The sequence below is a fragment of the Molothrus aeneus genome, chromosome 3 (genome assembly GCF_037042795.1).
Source record: "Molothrus aeneus isolate 106 chromosome 3, BPBGC_Maene_1.0, whole genome shotgun sequence".
NCBI lineage: Eukaryota > Metazoa > Chordata > Aves > Passeriformes > Icteridae > Molothrus > Molothrus aeneus.
Window position 1 is genome coordinate 109398869 of NC_089648.1, and position 19139 is coordinate 109418007.

The 19139-nt window shown below is 42.1% G+C and overlaps 1 protein-coding gene across 1 annotated transcript in view; it reads right to left on the reverse strand.

The window, feature by feature from the left end:
• The window catches only part of PKHD1 (PKHD1 ciliary IPT domain containing fibrocystin/polyductin), a 235758-nt gene that overhangs the window by 131866 nt on the left and 84753 nt on the right, over positions 1-19139 (reverse strand). The window contains exons 36-37 of the mRNA XM_066545943.1: positions 14498-14710; positions 854-1061 (exon numbers count right to left, since the gene is read on the reverse strand). Coding sequence (XP_066402040.1) covers positions 854-1061; positions 14498-14710 — 421 coding nt within the window. The remainder of the gene's footprint in view (positions 1-853; positions 1062-14497; positions 14711-19139) is intronic.

Genomic DNA, 19139 nt, shown 5'->3' on the forward strand with positions numbered 1-19139 from the left:
GCCCCTCAGGGAAGTGATTACAGCCCCAAGGCTGCCAAAACTCAAAACCACATTTGGACGACACTTCCAGGCACATGGTGATTTTGGAACTTCCCTATGCAGGGCCAAGAACTGGATTCAATGATTCTTGTGGGTCCCTTCCAATTAAGGATGTTCTATGATTCCATGAGATTTACAACAACATATTTCAGCCTTTGAATTCTCTTCCCAAAACAGGTTTGGGTGAAAACCATCAGGACTTTTTTCCTTGAGCCCAAAATATTTCTGACAATAATACCCTTAATCTTTCTGGGCATTGGAGTTAGGTTGCCTCCAGATAGATAATGTAAGAAGTGCAGTTTTCAGTCTGTCCAAGACCTCCATGCACAATAGATAAAGAAAGTGTAGGGCAGTGAAATTAATACCCACTGGAAATATGGAAGCACATTTCCATAGTAAAAAAATTTACTTTGAGTGTATTACTTAAGAAAATCAATCAAGAACAGAGGATTTTTTTTACACAAGTCATACATTTCTTGTGAAAAATATGCACTTTCTCAAGGAATTGAATATGCAGGAAATTTCTTTGTCATTCCTATACTGACACCACTGGACTTTACTGGCCATCAGTGTTTTCTGCTTCAAAGGTTTTCTGAGTTCCAAGGGGATGATACAGAATTTAAACATAGAATTTAAACATTCAGGATTGAACGTCCACTACCTTTAGGGGGAGCGAGGAACTGAAATATCACTGGCCACCTTTATTAAAGGGATTTATATAGTTATTATGTCCCACAGGGAACAGCAAATCCTGACTTTGATCAAATTTTCTCCTTGTTTAGCTCTCTGCTATAAAAATCTCCTGAAAGGATACCTGAGTGGTGATCTAAGGTGCAGCTCTGTGTTGTTCACAGACTGGATTACAGCCACTTCCTCCTGCTGCTGTGCATCTCCAAGGCCTGAATTTCCCACCAGGATTTCATCACCAGGTTGCCAATCAACAGGTTCCTGGAGCACCAATCGTGTGTCACTGGCATTAGCTGATGATTTCAAGTGTGTGAAAACTACTTTGGGCATCCAGCCTGAAAAGAACAAGGGGAAAAAAAGTTAAAAAGCAAGCCATTCAACTTAAAAAACAAAGAGAAGTAGCATTCTCCTGGTTCAAGGCTGGGTTGGACAGGGCTCAGAGCAACTTGGTCTAATGGGAAGTGTCTCTTTCAATCACAGGGGGGTGGAACGAGATGGTCTTTAAGGTTCCTTCCAACCAAAACCATTCAATAATTCAATGATTCTATGAAATCTGTGTGTAACAAGCCCCAGCAATGAAAAGTCTTGCCCTATAATCTTCCTTTCTTCACTTAATGAAGTTTGCTTTAACTTTTGACATTTCCCTCTCAGGCTTTGGAAAAGATTGGTGCAGTGAGGTCCAGCACACTGAACACCATCAGGGGAGAGCGTGTGCCTCACACATCCACCTTTAGAATACTTTCCTTTCCTCCCTTGCAGTAGATCATCATTTACCTTTAGCCCACAGCTAGTTACTGTCCTCCTTGGTCATACTGCAGGAAAGTAATAATAGCAGAAATCACTGAGAGTAGAGGTTGCATCCAATAAATCATTTTCAAATTATTTTAAGCAAACTTCTCTGTCCATATCCTGTTTCACTTTCTTGTTTCTTATACTCCAGTGTCTTCATTACTTATATAATAGTGTCTCAACTATTTCCTTAATGAAGATGGAAATAAGAAGTAGCACCTCCAAGACAATAAATTCACAACAGAATCACAGAAGAATAAAATCTTTATACTCTTTTATCTTGAAGTATACATGAGCACCTGCTCTGTGTGTCAATGATGGGCATCTACACCTGAGATACTTCTGTATTATTACATTTTCTTGAATCAAACTTGAAATTTCTCAACTTCCAGCTAAGAAAATCTCCCAGACATCCTTCATTTAAGTTATTTCAAACTCTTTTGGAAGGCATCAAACATCTCCTGCTGTTCAGCTTAGCCCTATGAGGTGCATCTGGTTTTCTATGTCCTCTTCTGGGCTCCTCGGGTCAAGAGAGACCTGGAGCTCTTGGAGTCCAGTGGTGGGTGATGAAGATGATGAAGCTGATGAAGGGACTGGAGCATCTCCCTGATGAGGAAAGGCTGAGGGAGCTGGGGCTGTTCAGCCTGGAGAGGAGACACAGCTGAGAGGGGCCCTCATCCCTGGGTGTCCCTGTGTGCAGGGAGGGTCAGAGCAGGGCCCAGGCTCTGCTCCAGGGCCCAGCAATGGCACCAGAGGAACGGGCAGGGACTGATCCCAGCAAGTTCCACCTGGACAGGAGGCAGAACTTCTTTCCTGTGCAGTGACCAAGCATTGAACAGAGACCAGAGAGGATGTGGAGTCTCCCTCACTGGGGATATTCCAGAACTGTCTGGACACAATCCTGTGCCCTGTGCTCTGGGATGGCCCTGCTGGAGCAGGGAGGAGGGACCAGATGAGCCACTGTGGCCCCTTCCAACCTGACCCATCCTGGGAATCTGTGAAACCAACGCAGAAGCTGAAATGCAAAAGGACACATAGGGCACTGTAGGTGCCAATGGAACCAGACTGGAATGACTCTCTAGCAGCCCCCAGAACATGTGGAGCCTCCATCCTCAGCATGTACATCATTCACCCTACAGCTCTGCTTCCATAGGGCCACACTGTTTTCTAATGCAGACCTAGACAAAACCCACCTTTCACCATTCACAGGCACTGACATCAAAGACCTCATCCTCAATACAGCTCAAAAATCCCCTCTTAATACCATCCTGTGTGCATTCTTTTACCAGCAGCACTCTCTTCATTTTTATTCATTTACCTTCCTTCTTCCACTGAGTGATTCTTGTGAATTTTTAGGGCTGGCATAAAGACAGGCAGCAGCCATCTGCACGTGGAGCACTGCACAATTTCTCTCCAGCTCTGGACATTTTGTTTCTGGTGTTGATTTGTGTGCCTGTGTTAATGTGTGTTCTCATGCATCTGTGTCCAGACACACAACTGACCCCTGTGGAGTTCATCTGTCACACAAACTCCACAGCAGCACTGCTGGGCAACAGCTCATGTCACTGGGGAGTGGGAAACACCATTCTGCATTCAAAACATGCTCCAATGGAAAAGGCTTTTTTCAGGCTTTTTTCCACTTTCAAGCTCTGACTCAAAAATTTTTACCAAAAATATTCTCAATTATTTGGGGTTTTTCTTCTAAAAAATATTCAAGGCATCCAAACATTCCCCCATTTCCTTTATTTACTTTTTTCTTGTTTTTCACCTCTTACTGTGTTCAGCTACCTTTCTCCTACTCCACAGTTTGTTGTACCTTTTTCCCTGATCTAGGTGGGGTGAGATATTTCTCTGCATGTTCAAAATCTACTTCCATTTTCCAATAAGTTCAGTATATTTTTGTTAGGGAAAGCCAAACCAAACAAACTAACAAATCTAATAGATCCCACTTTCACAGAATCATAAAATCATTAAGATTAAAAAAAGACCTGTGAGGCCATCAAGTCCAACCATTAACTCAGCTCTTTCCTGCCTACCAGCAAATCATGTCCCTAAGCACCACATTTATCCATTTCCTTATTTCCCATTTATATTCCCACAAACAACACCTTCAGGTCAGAATCTCCTCTACTTCCAGCCGCACAGGTGACACACAGGATATGGTCAGTGACATCTTTCTGGTGTCAATGAGGGACCATAACTGAGGCTTCTTGGCCCTAATTATAATATATTCCCCTTGAAAACAAACTCTGTTTTGATTAAAACATGCAAAATTCATAAAATAACCTTCAGTGCCTGGGTTTCAGCTGTGCAACAGGTAAATAAATTACCTGTTTGAGGGGAAAAAGACCAACAGCTGTGGTGGATTTAAATTATTTCTTCCCCCAAAATGTACTGAGCAGAAACACTCCAAATGCTGAAAAATAGATGAATCTGTATAACTCCTTAATTATTGAACTCATTTTTAATAATTAACTAAGCACGAGTTGGAAAAAAAACCCCATCTTGAGATCTAAAGCAGAAGTGACTTCATGTTAAAGGTACAGGACAGAGCCTTCAGACACAAAAAGCTGTTGCAGGCAATACAAAAATTGAGCACTTTACTAAATGAATTTACAGAACACCCTTAAATATGGAGCAGAGAAGAATGGTGCAGCCTAGAAATGTAAGGGATTTGAAAATTAATTCCAAATTAATTAATCACAAATCTTAAGGCTGGGAATATCTTGGCATCAGAACTCTGGTTATGCTTCCTGTTAGAAGCATAATGTGAAGTTGCCGTCTTGTATTGACCTGGTAAAAATATTGAGAATGAAACAATTCTGATCTGTACAATGCCACTCTCAAGGAAAAAGAGTATAAATTTAATTTCTTATGGCCTCTAATACAAAATATTTCATAAATCAATGTGGGATTATAGGTCAGCTAGTTTCACCAAGTCCTAAGTAGTGATAGGATACCAATAGGTACTGATAGAACAAGGAGAAAAAACTTTAAACTATGAGAGGAAACATTTAAATTGGATATTAGGAAGAAATTCCCAAGTCAGAGGGTGGTCAGGCCCTGGCACAGGTTCCCTGGATCCCTGGAAGTGTCCAAGGCCAGGTTGGATGAAGCTTGGAGCAACCTGGGATAGTGGAATGTGTCCCTGCCCATGAAAGAGGTTTGGAATTAAATGAGTTTTGAGGTCCTTTCCAACTCAAACCATTCCATGATTCTAAGTAGCTCAACAGGAGATGTGAATTTGACATTTACAGAAATATCTCCAAGTCACATCAAAACTGAGCAAACCAGCAAAGTGTGTCAGGGCACACACCCCCAGGGTCACAGGAAAATATGTCCACAGAATGCAAAACATGCATTGTACTGATAGTTGTAGGTTTAAACAAATTAGGCCATTATTTACAATCCTTTGACATGAGCGCCATTTCCTCATCCAGGTGCACAGTGGGTTGCTCAAAGGGCATTGAAAACTTCATCTGGGTGTTTGATATCCATCTCTGGTCACCCAGCTTTGAAAGCAGAAGCTGCTACAGTTGGAAACACTCAAATAAAGGGGTTTGAAAGAAATTACTACAGAGTAAGGAGAGGGGGTCTGAGAATTCACATGACAAGATGACAAGGTGCTTTCATGAAAAACAGATGTTCCTGACCTGAAAACAAGACTTTTTGGAGCACATGTTGTTACCTAACTTTAGACAGCCTGGGAACCTCCTAACCAAGCCTGACAGCAAGCAGTGTGAGCCACATCCAGAGTCAGGCAGAGCTGGAGAATAGGGTTTACACATGGGAGTGTTGGTACAAACTGGAATCTTTTAATGGGTTTTAAGAGAACTGGTTCCAGTCCTAAGCCTGCCATGGATCTGTTGGTCTTTCTCCCAAAAGTTGTTTAAATGTTTTTTAAAAACTTCCCCTTTTTGTCATAGGGCAGCAGGGTTTGAACCCTTCTCCTCTGACACCCAGGACCCTGCTGCATCTCATTTTTGCTTCTATTTACCACAAATTAATTAACTCAGTTGAGAACACACAGTTGTTTAGGGTGTTGACAAACTATAAAGCTCTTTTACACCTTCTGACTGTTTATTGGCGTTTTAAAGTTGAGGTAATGAGATCCCTTTATTCCACAAAAGGAATTTACGAGAACTGCAGGGCTCAGACACAAAATCTACTTACTGGGAATGTACAAATTACACTGCAGATAATTTGTCAATCTGTTGTAGCTATACTGTAAATCTTTAGTGTAAATTGGAATAGGAGCTTTCAGTTTCCAGGAACAAAGTGAAAAGAAAACCTATTTTCCTGCCTCCACACAAGAAAAAAGAAAACAACAAAAAAAAAAACCAACCCCCCCCCCAAAAACACTAACAAACAAAACAAAACAAAACAAAAACAACAACAGCAACAAAAAACTTTTCAAGAGAAGTTAATATAATTCAATGGACTATAACTGGTTTTATTTTTTTTAAAGAATCTAAAACCCTCTCACCTATGGCAGGGAGTTGAAATTAGAAGACCTTTAAGGTCTCTTCCAGCCCAAACCATTCTGTGACTCTATCATTGTCTCTGGTAATAAAATCCAACACACTTTCCTGCAGCATTTCTGGTTTCAGAATATCATAGAAATATAGCTTCCTCTCCATTGCCATAATCCCTTATTATTATTCCCTTTTCCTGACCCAAAATGCACTTCCTAATCAAAATTAGCTTGGCCATTCCTAAAATTTTCAAATGTCAAAGTGATAACTGGAAGTACTGCCATTGGAAACTGGTGCTTCAGGAAAAGGTAAGTTTTCTGAAATATATTTTTGATCCATGACAAAGACATTTTGCTGCTGTTGCTTCAGTTAATAAAACAAACCATAAAAATAATAATGGATTAAATTCTTCAAGTGAAAAGGAATAGAAAATCTTTTCCAGGAAGCCTTTTTAGTCAGGATAATACACAGATTTGCTGCTACAGCTCTCTATGGCCAAATGGACCTTCAAGTGACAGATCTTTAATTAAGGACTAGGAAAAAATATTTTATGAACCTGGATCTTATAATTTTTTTTTTTAAAAATGTCACAGCTACATCAGCTCTTCCAGTGACTACTCCAGTCACTGGCCATAAAGGGTTTGTTTCAAAAAGGGAATCGAAAAAGAAGAATGAAAGCTGCTTTCCTATCTTTTTAAACGTATTAAAAAACATTTGCTTGAACTGTGAGCTGTCAACCCTCTGGACTTGAATGTTTCCAGCTATTTTTGCTCTCTGTTAATTCCAGTCTTAGGTATATTCCATAAGAATTTGTATGTTTTTAGCTTATTTTGCAATGAGAGGAGTTTGTTAGGGTTTTGGGTTTTTTTGTTAGGGTTTTGGGGCTTTTTTTTTTGGTTTTTTTTTGTTTTTTTTTTCCTAAGATGCTACACATTTGAGAAAGACAGGGACATCTCTGCCTGGAACTGGGAGCTGCTTTCCCACCCCTGTGCAGTCCTGCAGGACTCACTGCTGTGTCTGGGCAGCTCCTGGGGAGATGCAGAGCAGCTCTCCTGCCACAGCCACTGCACTGAGCTTTTCATCCCCATCCTGAGGTAAAATAGAAGGTCCTTTCTGATTTATAATTGCTTTTTAATCCCTAGGATTTATAATTGTTAACCCTTAGGACACCCAAGAGTTTATCAGCTCTTTGACAAGAAGCTGCAGCAGGACCACACTGGGTATTTTAGGTGGGCTCAAATTGTAGTTTGGAATCAGAGTCAGAGGATGGTTTGGGTTGGAGGGGACCTTTAAAGGTCATCTAGTCCAGCTGCCCTCCTCCTGTTGAAGGAGCAGGAGCACCAGCTGGATCAGGTTGCTCAGAGCCCCATCCAACCTGATCTTGACTCTTCTCTCAGTGAGCAGAAATACAAAATCTGACATCATCTGGACAAGAGGACAAACAGAATAACTTTTATGTTCTCCACTGGGAGATATCCCTGAAATTGACCTAGTCCTGCTGAATGTTTCCTGTTCGCGAAACTGCAGTTTTCACTTAAAGCATTTCCACCTGAATACCCTTCTACACCACCCTGGAGAAAGCAAGGGCCATCATGTTCTTTTCCTGGAAGTGCTCAAGGTGAGGTTGGATGGAGCTTGGAGCAGCCTGGTCTGGTGGAAAATGGATTTGGAATGAAATGAGTTTAAGGACCTTTCCAACACAAACCATTCCATGATAATAGGATCTTACTGAGGATTGTTGCCCTTTTCTAACAATTGACATTGCAAAAAATGTACCTTCCCTGCATGCTGTCCCATAAATTCACAGATTTCCAAACATTCCCTCTAATCAGAGATCCCCCAGTCACTTTGCTAAATCACATCAGTCCTGAAAACAAGGGGAAAGATATTCCTGTAATGCCATTGCATAAACCAAAATCAATGCTCCACACCTAGAATGAGCTCACAACCAAAGATGCTGTGGCAAAAAAGGTCCTTAGACAGATCCAGGAACAAAGAGCTCCAGCTGTGGCAGGCAAGGACAGGGGATCCTGCAGGGAGCTGCAGACAGCTGGTGCCACTTTGTGTGATGGCCAGATCATCTGCTGTGCTGCTGTGGAGTGAGTGAGACAGGGCATTTCTCCCTGCAGGAGTGGGAATGTGGGGCAGCACAACCATTGCCAGGCTATGATCAGCTCCCTGTGTCCCCAAAATGTGATGGAGGAGAATTCAGAACCAGGAAAAGTGAGGGTGAGCCCAAAGGGAGGGTCCCTGCCTGGCTCAGCCTGCAGCTCTGGGGAAAGCCAGGGCTGGGTCCAGGCCCCTCAATTTGCCAAACTTCTCAGAATCACAGAATCACTCAGGTTGGAAATGACCTCCAAGGCTGATTCCGACCTGTGACCAATCCCTGCCTTGTCAACTAAACAGGAGCACTGAGTGCCACGTCCAGTTTTTTCTTGACTACCTCTACCACCTATCCAGGAAGCCCAAACTTCTCAGCCTTTCTCCTGTCCAGGGTGGAAATTGACCCTGAATTTGCTGCTGGGTGTTCTCTTCCTTCAGCCAATAACCTAGGTTTTGTTGGCACCAGAATTGGAAGCAGTAATTTGATGTTATATTTGAAAGGAGGAAATTATTTAATATATAATATGCCTCCACATTTGTAACAACCCACAGACCTGCACCCTATCAGGAATCACAAGGAAATTTATATGTATCCGCTATGGTCTGTATATATATTCTAGTCTATCCTATTTTATTCTATTCTCTTCTAGTATACAGTGTATATTGTGTTATATTCTACTAATATCTTTACTACCTATATTATATTTATCTTTATTATATAATATATATTATATATATGTAATATATTATATATTCTTATATATATATCTTTATTATATAATATATATTAGTATACATCTCTCTGTCCCCTTTGCATCATGTTTTTCCCAGTAAGATCAGCACCAAAACACAAATCAGCTGATTTAAGCTTAAATCAAAGATAATAGATGCATTTCTGCTAGAAAGAAGGGCAAACTGTGAAAGACACAACAGCTTGCCCTGAACCCAAATCTTTTTTTTTTCTCCCCCATCTGCTAGGTCTTTAAAATCTAATGGTCATCTTATATTTGTAAATAAGAAAGTGAAGGCACAAGTCATTGTACATTAGTTACTCCATGGGAAGTGCCTAAGTGCAGTTTCTTACCCCTGGTGAACACGAGGGGATTCAAGGCAGCTCAGCCTTCTGTTCCACAGCCATCTGCTTTAATGCATCATGTTAAAGTCAAGGTCTTAGAGAGGAAAAACACTGTCACAGGAGGAAAAAAGACGCCTGAGCCCCTACACAGAATAACTGGCACCTAAGGAAAACCAACCTATGGGAGCAAGCTCAGGAAATCAGGAAGTTCAGGTAGTGAAAAATAACATTTACTGAATAGAGGCATTTCAGTAGAGTAAAAAATAATCTTTTCTCTAACAGATCTCTGCACCCTATCTTGAATCCCCCTGCTACAGATTTTTTTTGCCTTATTTTTTTCCCCTGGGAAGCTTTTCTTTTTAATATGTGAGTAAAGCAGAACAAATTCTCTCATGTTGTCTATGATCTCTTAATCTCAAACTCAGCACAGATACATAACACTGCCTAATGGAGGCAAAGCAAGAGGCATTTGATTAAATGTTTGATCTCTGGAGGAATGCACAGGCTTTGTAGAGCACAGTGAACAGCTCACAAATATTTTGTGTTTTATTATTGATTAAAAGCAATTAAAATTAATAATTGGTTCAACTGATAAAAAATACTTTTTTTTTTCCTGAGCTAACCCTGAAAAAGTATCATATAGCTTTGGATGCAGAGAAATCTGGGATAGAAGTCAAAATGTAATTTTCTCCATTGCAAATGCAGGGACATTCTTTGCAGTAGGACTGGCCATGATTTTAGAGCATTGAAGTGACTACTGACACCTCTGTTTAAAGTATCCTGATTATAAATAAGCTATTAAACCAAAACAGTCAGGACATTGTTTTTTCTTTACCACACACCTTTCATAGTTTGGACAAGGTGAATGCAAATGTTTTTAATCTGAAGTGTAACATTTTTCTTCTAACTGAGGGGATACATATTATTAGTCAAAATTCAGGGAACAGGCTCATGGAATCACAGAATCACAGAAGGTTTTGTGTTGGAAGAGACCTTAAAAATCATCCAGTTCCAACCTCTGCAATGGGAGGAACACCTTCCACTAGGTTTAGTAGAGTACACCTTCCACTAGAATAGTTTGCTCACAGCTCATATTCTTTCCCACCAGAGTGCTGACACAAAGTTTTAGATAAATGCCTGGCAAAACTGCTGGTCTTTTTTTGGAAAGAGTCACAATCCGTTTCATGGGGACACAATGGAATAATGACATAGCCTACACAGGACTGCTGAAAATAAAAATATAAGTTTAAAATATTTCAGTGTGGGGCAATATCTCTGCTCTGGAGCCAGGCTGGGAGAGCTGGGGGTGTTCAGCCTTGAGAAGAGAAGGCTTCAGGGAGAACTCAGAGCCCCTTCCAGGGCCTAAAGGGGCTCCAGGAGTGCTGTAGAGGGACCTGGGACAAGGGTGTGAAAGGACAGGACAAAAATAAATGGTCTTAAGCTGAAGGAGGGTAGGTTTAGATGGTATATTGGGAAGAAATTCTTCCCTATGGGGGTGGTGAGGCCCTGGCACAGGGTGCCCAGAGAAGCTGTGGTTGCCCCTGGATTCCTGGAAGTGTCCAAGCCCATGCTGGACAGGGCTTGGAGCAACCTGGGATACTGGAAGGTGTCCCTGCCCATGGTTGGGGGTGGAACTGGATGGTCTTTAAGGCCTCTTCCAACCCAAACCATTCCAGGATTCCATTGTAAGAGTGTTAGGACCACAAGATCAGGCTGTCAGAAGGACAGGTTGGGTGCTCTTTGTTCTGATGCAGTATCTCCACTCTGCACCCAGCTCCTGCCCCCACTCAGCATCCACTGGTGCCTCCAACTTCCCTGGAAGGACAAAGGCACAAGAACAGCCAAGGCCACCATGCTGAACTTCTCTCCCGAAGCTTGTCAGGAGAGTTTCTCAGGGAATAGAGCGCGAATGGAGCTGGAGACAGTGATAAATTTCCCTTCTGAACAATCAATAAAACTCTCTCAGCCCTGCTCAGGCCCCTACTGCGGATGCAAGGGCTATAATTACATTGTCAAAAAGTCGAGTTGCCCTGGCTGGCTGAAGCCTCCTGTCCAAGTGACGGGTGACTGACAGGCAGTTTATGGGTGGCACGCTCTGACTGGCAGGGGAGCTGGCCAAAGCCAAAGGCAACAGTGAAATTTCCCAGTCTGCTACAACTACAGGAGCTAAGGACTGCCACTCATGAGGGAATTGTGGGAAACCCTTAGTCATATTAACATATCAAAGTGAGGAGCTGACAGCGCTTACTAAACAATCTGAACTCAACCAGGGCTGCAGAGCATCCCCCAACACTCCCAGCCTGAAAGACAAAAGGAATTAAAATGTGCTCGGCCCTGTCTTTGCCAAGACAGCCAGGAATTTGGAAACCTGCTTATCTAATGATTTTGATCTGAGATAACACATATATTCATGTGTATAAATGTATCTCACAAATGTGTATTGCAGAGCATGTCAGCCTCTTTCACATATATATATTTATATGAAAGGGGCTGTCATGCTCCACAATTTGTTCTGTACCACAGACCAGACTGATGCTAAATTGAAGACAGAACAGCAGATTTTTTTTTTCCATGTAAGCAATATGAACCCAGTAAAAGACCCCACTACTTTCTGTCATGTTTAAAAGCAGGCTTCTACTGCTTCTATGTTAAATTGCAGATTACATGGTTTGAACGAGCAATAATTGCAGCCATGCACTGGGGCTGTGTGTTGTGCAGAGCTTAAAAGTGACTTCATAGCTACTCTGGATATGTTGAATAAGGAATTGTATGATTTCTTGAATAAGAATTGGTTTTGAATAATAATAGAATAAGAGTTGGCATTGTTCAGCCTGAGAAGAGAAGGATCAGGGAGACCTCAGAGCCCCTTCCAGTGCCTAAAAGGGCTCCAGGAGAGCTGGAGAGGGACTTGGGACAAGGGCCTAGAGGGACAGGACCAGGGAAATGGTTTCAAACTGACAGAGGGAAGAGTTAGATGGGATATTGGGAAGAATTTCTTCTCTGTGAGGGTGGGTAGGCCCTGGTACAGGGTGCCCAGAGAAGCTGTGGCTGCCCCTGGATCCCTGGAAGTGTCCAAGGCCAGATTGGATAGGACCCTGAGCAGCCTGGGATAGAGGAAGGCATCCCTGCCCATGGAATTAGCGTGGACTAGATGGCCTTAACATCCCTTCCCACACAAGACTTTTAATAATCCAATCGTTTATAAAAAATTAAAACCAAGAGTTTTTTCCACTAAGAGTCAAGCTACTTTTGACTCTGTATATCTCCATCCAGGTAGTACTTGGATTGCAGACCTCATCCTCTTGTTTTCCTGGGGAATGAAGACTCCACTGAGAATTATGGCACAGAGTAAAACAGATAAATTATCATTGAGAAAAGACTCAAAGGTACTGATGTGGATGCCTGGGTTTGCCACCCTCCATCGCATTGTCAAGGTAAGACTGCAAAATGTGCTCTGCCCTGTTTGTCTTCAATTTTGTGGGTGATGGAGTCACCAAGGCAGAGTTGATACAGGCTTGCAATAGAAAGCAGAAGTAGCACAGGAGGCACAGCTGCCTAAAGTTGCTACTGGCTTTTCCTACATTGCTAGAAAACAAAAAGCATGGAAAAGTGAAGGCTCATGCTGTAAAGTGCTGACAATCTAAGGACAAAATCCTGGCTTACAGGGGTCAAACCAAGAATAGAAGGACACTTTAAAGTGGCAGAAGACAGAGAAAGTGAAGCAGCAAAAGCTGCTATGAGGCAAATTCAAATTTCAATACTTTTCTTAAAAAGGGGGAAAAATGGATGATTAACCAAATTAATCCCCTGGAAAAAGCCTCTAAGGAAGAAGCTGGTTTCTGTCTCCCTTGACATCCTCAAAGACCAAGCCTTTCTGGAAGGCAAGCTTTAATCTAAGGGGAATTTCTGAGCTCAGGGCTGGGATAACTGTGTGAAACTCAATGGCCAGTAACAGATAGTCAATTCAGCCAAGATGCTCTAATAGCCCTCCTTCACAGAGACCCTCCAGGAAATGGGGTAGAAACGCTCTGCAAAGCCACTTCACTGAAAGTGTCGAAGCCTTTTACAGGCAGTAAATAATTGAGCCTTGCTGCGTCTCAGTGAAGGGATCAAGAGCACCTGACATGGTGCTGAGGTGCAGCCCCACCTCTCCTGCCCTGCCAGGAGCTCCTTCCTCAGCTCCTGCTCATCTCTCCTGATTCACAAAAGCATCTGTTCACTGACTCCCCTCCAAACCCAACCTCTCCCGGCCTTGCTCAGCTCCTGTGAGCTGGCAGGATAATGGCACAGAGGCACAACTCACTCCCTGCCTGTGCTCAGGTGGTACCCTCGGTGCCTGACATAATTTTTGTCCAAAAGCCACACGTCTCTGTGCTCAGACAAAAGCATTTCCTCCTGGAGGGCACAGGGTGGAAGTTCAAGACCTGCTGGAGGGTGTGAATGCCCACCAACAGGAAGGTTGACACACAAGAACAGGAGGAAGGGAGATGAGACATCCAGATGGTTTTTCTTTTTCTTTTTTTTTTTTTCCTCCTCTATGAGATGTAGAACTTTTAAAAATAGCCCAGTAGAGACAAACTTGAGAAATGTGCACCAATGCTCTGAATCATGCTGAGTTTGGACTTGAATGCCATGTCCATACTCCTGCACCAATAAATGGCCATTCTGTACCCATATTTCATGGTCTTCAAGAAAAGCTCCATATCTAATTTTTTCTATGCCACAATATAAGAATGGTGTGGAGTTGTTGGAATGGGTCCAGAGGTGGCCATGAAGATGTTCTGAGGGCTGGAGCCCCTCTGCTCTGGAGCCAGGCTGGGAGAGCTGTGGTGTTCCCCTGGACAAGAGAAGGATCCAGGGAGAGCTCAGAGCCCCTTCCAGAGCCTAAAGGGGCTCCAGGAGAGCTGGAGAGGGACTGGGGACAAGGGATGGAGGGACAGGACACAGGGAATGGCTGCCCACTGCCAGAGGGCAGGATTAGATGGGATATTGGGAAAAAATTTCTTCTCTGTGAGGGTGGGTAGGCTCTGGCACAGGGTGCCCAGAGAAGCTGTGGCTGCCCCTGGATCCCTGGGAGTGTCCAAGGCCAGGTTGGATGGGGCTTGAAGCAATCTGGGATAGTGGAAGGTGTCCCTGCCCATGGAATGGCTGTTGGAACTCGATAGTGTTTAAGGTCTCTTCCAACCCAACCCATTCCATGATTACATGAGAATCATGACCAAAGTTTTTCTTGATTTTTTCTTCCAAAAACTTTTTTTTGTGTTTTCTCTGTTTTGTTTTCTGTTATTCATTTGTCCTTTGCTTTTGACAAGAAAAGAAATGTACTCACCATGAATGGAAAGGGTCCCATTCCTCACTGCCAGGAATTTGACTCCATATGGAAGTAATGGTGGAGAGTGGAGGCTTCCGTAGAGATAGATGTGTGCTTTGTGATGGAAAGGAGCCTCAGGGGATCCCACCTGGAGCTCTCCTCCATCAGACACCAGGATGTAATGAGCATGCAGTTCTACAGGTCCTGGCCCAGTAAACAGGAGTTTGCCACCTGAAGACAAGAGAAAAAGAAAACACAATCTAATATATTCAGTCATTCTCTCACAGCGAAAGGAACTGTAAGAGGTAGGTAAACAAAGGGGTTTGCAGTAAAATTACAAAATAAAGGCCAAAATGTTATTACATTCTGTGAAATTCCCACCTTGTTCTTTATTTTTCCCCATGGATTTATCAACCCTTTAGAGACCCAATTAATCCAGTCCATTTTTTGATCCTACAATGGTCTGCATTTCTAGGCTTGAGCAAGGCCAGTCAGCCTGGGCAGACTCTCCAACCACAGCTAAAGGAAGCTGTGTTTGGAAAAAATTTAATTTTAACCAACTAAATCACTTAATGTTGAAAAGGGATATTTCTATTTAATTTGTATTATGTTACTTTTTAGGTTACAAACTACTTGTAACTGGGAGAGGGGAGAAGAAAACTGCTTTGGAACATAAGAACTGGCAACTTGTTTGGATCAGTGGTTGATTTAATCCTGCAAATTCTTCCAGCGGCTGTTCAAAACCAGATGCTTCCAAATACAGTGTGAGACACGTCTCCCTCTTAGCTGGCTGTGGGTTGATCTCCCCATCCCATAAAAATCTCATTTTAATCCCTAATTAGAGGTTAGCTTCACCTCAAAGCATAAAGTTTCAACTGCTTGCCAACATTTTCCTCCTGCTGACTATTAGTATAACTGGTTAAGATTTGCCAGTAATAAAGAACTGGTCTTTGGAATCTTTGTGATATTTGGCCTCAACGACTTCTTGAAGCAATGAATATTGTGGGTTAAATGCATAGTGCATGAAAAACCATTTCCATTCCATTTTTTTTTTTTTTTGGCTCAAGCTCTTCAGTTCTGTCAAATGCCTCCCTTGTTCTTGCCCCTCATGAGCTGAAAATCCCAGTCTGTCACCTCAGGATGGTTTATTCCATGATTTCCTCTCCTGTGAAGAATGCTGTCACTTTCTGTACAATGGATGAGGACAGAGTGGACTCTCATTCATTTTGTCACACTGCACATGGAATGTGCCTTCCTAGGTGAAGCCAAGTTTCCCAGGAGAGAGTAGAGACATTCCCAAAGTCTGGAAGCTCCACACCTCTTACAAAGGGTCTACCCTGCTCCCTTTGTGTGAAGTAGCTGATAACTGTACCAGCTCACCCCATGGCCAGTTTGCTACTGGTGGAAGCAGTTTTTGGTGGTGATCTCTCTACCCACCACCCAGCTGGTCTCTCCTGCCTCACAAATTCCTCCCTGTGAGGGTGGTGAGGCCCTGGCACAGGCTGCCCAGAAAAGCTGTGGCTGCTCAACTCTGGAAGTGTTAAAGACCAGGCTGGATGGGGCTTGGAGCAACCTGGGGTAGTGGAAAGTGTCTGTGCCCATGGCAGGGGGTGGAACAACATGATCAGATGATCTTTAAGGTCCCTTCCAACCCAAACCATTCCATGATTCCATGATAACTGCCAATTCTTAGCAAGAAGAAGGGAGATCAGACATCTGGGTTATTTGCAGTATTCAGACAAAAAAAAAAAAAAAAAGAAAAGGAAAGAAGTTATATTATAAAAAACAGATTAAGTACTATCTTGATCATTGCTTGCCATTGCTCATATTCTGCTTATCCTGATTTCCTTTTTTATTCTCACATAGAGGGGTTTTCCTTGTTTCATTGATTTCTTGAGCTTATAAATCTTGTAACTTAATCCTCATTTCTTAGGCTTATAAAAATAGTATTTGAATAGGGACTATCCATTAAATATTTTCTTGCCAGATTTGTTTTCCACAATTTTTTACATCATTTTTTACCAAATATGCTTAATCAAAGAAAGAGATAAATCTCACATTTTCTTGCTTATAACCACTGGAAAACACATGTTTGCTCTCAAAACCACCAACTCTCCTATGTGTAAATTGTCTCTTTCCCTAGATATACTTCTCTACCTACAAATATATTAATGTTGAGCCTTTAAATAGAGTCTTTGTAAATTATACTGTGTGGATTGTGAAGAACCAGAAGAAATTTCAGCTTGTTTCATGTAAAATAACACAAGATATCTGATTCCAGCAGCAATTTTAAAGCTGGAATGAGACTGGACCTGTTGATTTTAAGAATGTGTATTCTGAAAGAATATTTAATGTTTTCATTCTATTAGCATTATTGGGCAATAAATGGACTGCTGGTCCATCTTCCTCTTGTGATGTAATTTACCATCCTGTTTCTTCCCATACTGAGAACAGAAATATTTATTAAATGCTTTTGCTTTATAGCAGCAGTGTTAATTTATCACCACAATCTAAAAATGGAACTGTAAATCACTGTGATTTATTTCACTCCTAACATTAAAAAGACATCTTCCCTAAGGTCTTTATTGACTTCCTATGCTCTATTCTCTGTGAAATACAGTCATTTCTGTTTCTACTTCTCTTCATACAATTTTTAATGAGTATTTTAATTGCTGCCATGCTGTACCACTGAACCAGGAGGGCTGGAAGACAGTTGTCCTATCCTTTGATTTCAAAATCACAATTCTGTCTCAAACAAGATTTCCCAAGCTTCAGTCACATATTGCCCATTCAAAAATTTTCAAGCTGTTGATTGAAGATTTTCCATATCTTTTGTGGATTTCTGAGTGTCTGAGATGCTGGATGCTGCTGACTGCTCTGGGTGCAAGTAGGAGCAATCGTCCCACCTCATTCCAGGAGCAGCAGGAATTCCAGCAGGAATTCCAGCTGTGCACGCCTGGCCTGCAAGTTTGACCCTTCCAGAGGGAAATCAGAGTCACTGAGGCTGGAAAAGACCTTTAAGATAACAGAGTCCAAGCATTAACTCAGCACTGCCAAGTCCACCATTAAACCATGTCTCCAAGCATTTTTTTGAACACTTCCAGGGATGGTGAGTCAGCCACTGCCCTGAGAAGTCTGTTACACTCCTGGCCCTCCCTTTCAGCAAAGAAATTCTTCCTAATATCCAATTTAAACCTCCCCAGGTGCAACCTGAACACCAGAAGCCCTCATTTGAGGAAGAAATTCTTCCCTGTGAGAGTGGTGAGGAATTAGAGCAGGTTTCCCAGAGAAGCTGTGGCTGCCCCATCCCTGGAGATGTTCAAGGCCAGCTTGGATGGGGCTTTAAGCAATCTGGTCTAGTTTAAGCTGTCCTGTCCACAGCAGGGGGGGTTGGAACAAGAGGGTTTTAAGGTTCCTTCAAACCAAACCATCCTATGATTATGGGATTTTCTGTATGGGACTTTTTTGCCTTCCCTTAGAAGCAGCAGTCAGACACAAAATTTAACCCTGAAAAGGGGCAGATCAGCTTCATTCATGTTCACTCCACAGTGCTGTTGTCCCCTGGATCTTTGCAAAGCTTCTGAAAACCTCCCAGGACAAATCCAAATGGTGCTCAGTCTTTGGGAGAAAATACAGTGGAGAAGTAAAGTTCAACTGCTGAGGATAAAAGAAGAGCAGCACCAGAGAACAGAAAAGAAAGCATTAGGAGAGACTCATTTAACCATTTATCAAGTCTATGTGTAAAACAAACTCTGGCCAAACTTACAAATTCTTCTGTCCAAAAATTGCATATTGTCCCCCTACACCTCTGTGGTTTTTCTTGGGTCAGAATAAATATACAGCTGCTGCTTTACAAGGTTGTCTTCTCCTTTTTTTAAAAAGAAAATAAAAGTTATGCTTCCTTCTTTTATTGCACTTGACCCCTTCCCTGAAAGCAGAAAGCAGGAATATTGCTCAACAGAGCCTTTGGCTGTGACCCTCAAATTGTTTGTTATGGCTGCACAGGAAAGCAAAGGCCTACACATGACCTTGAGGGTGATTTTATAAAAATCAATCAACCACTGTTATGATGGCCTCCCCACCAAGCAAAATAAATACAATTAAGCCCATAATCACTTCTGTACAGTAATGTGCAAATTCAATGGGTCTCTTTAGGTGGAGTGAGGGAGAGAGGGGAGAAATATGTTGAGGCTATTTGATACTTTGTGAGAACATCAGAAGCACCATTCTTCTCAATTAACCCAGCAATTAGCCTCCACCTCTGCACAAACAGAAAAGAAATCTTTCTTTATCTGTCTTTACCAAAGCAGGGGAAAAAGAGGAGGAAAAGAAAGAATAAAAACAACAAGGCAACTCCATATGTCCCACAGGAGGGGAGAAGCAGCCAGACCAAATAATTAAAAAAAAAAAGAATATTAAAGAAAACAAACCAAACCTAATAATAAGGTGGGAGGTTTAATCTGCTGAAAGAATAATTAATTACAGCACCACTGGTTTTGTGAAAAGAGATTTACCTCCTGAAGTCCCTGGGAAATGGTGGAGGACATGCTCAAAAGTAAAGGATTTGGAAAGGAAATGTATTAAAAATTCTCTCTGCCAGGTGTCCTGGACTCACTCATGCAATGCCACAGCCCAGGTATCCAAAATATTAACCATGAAA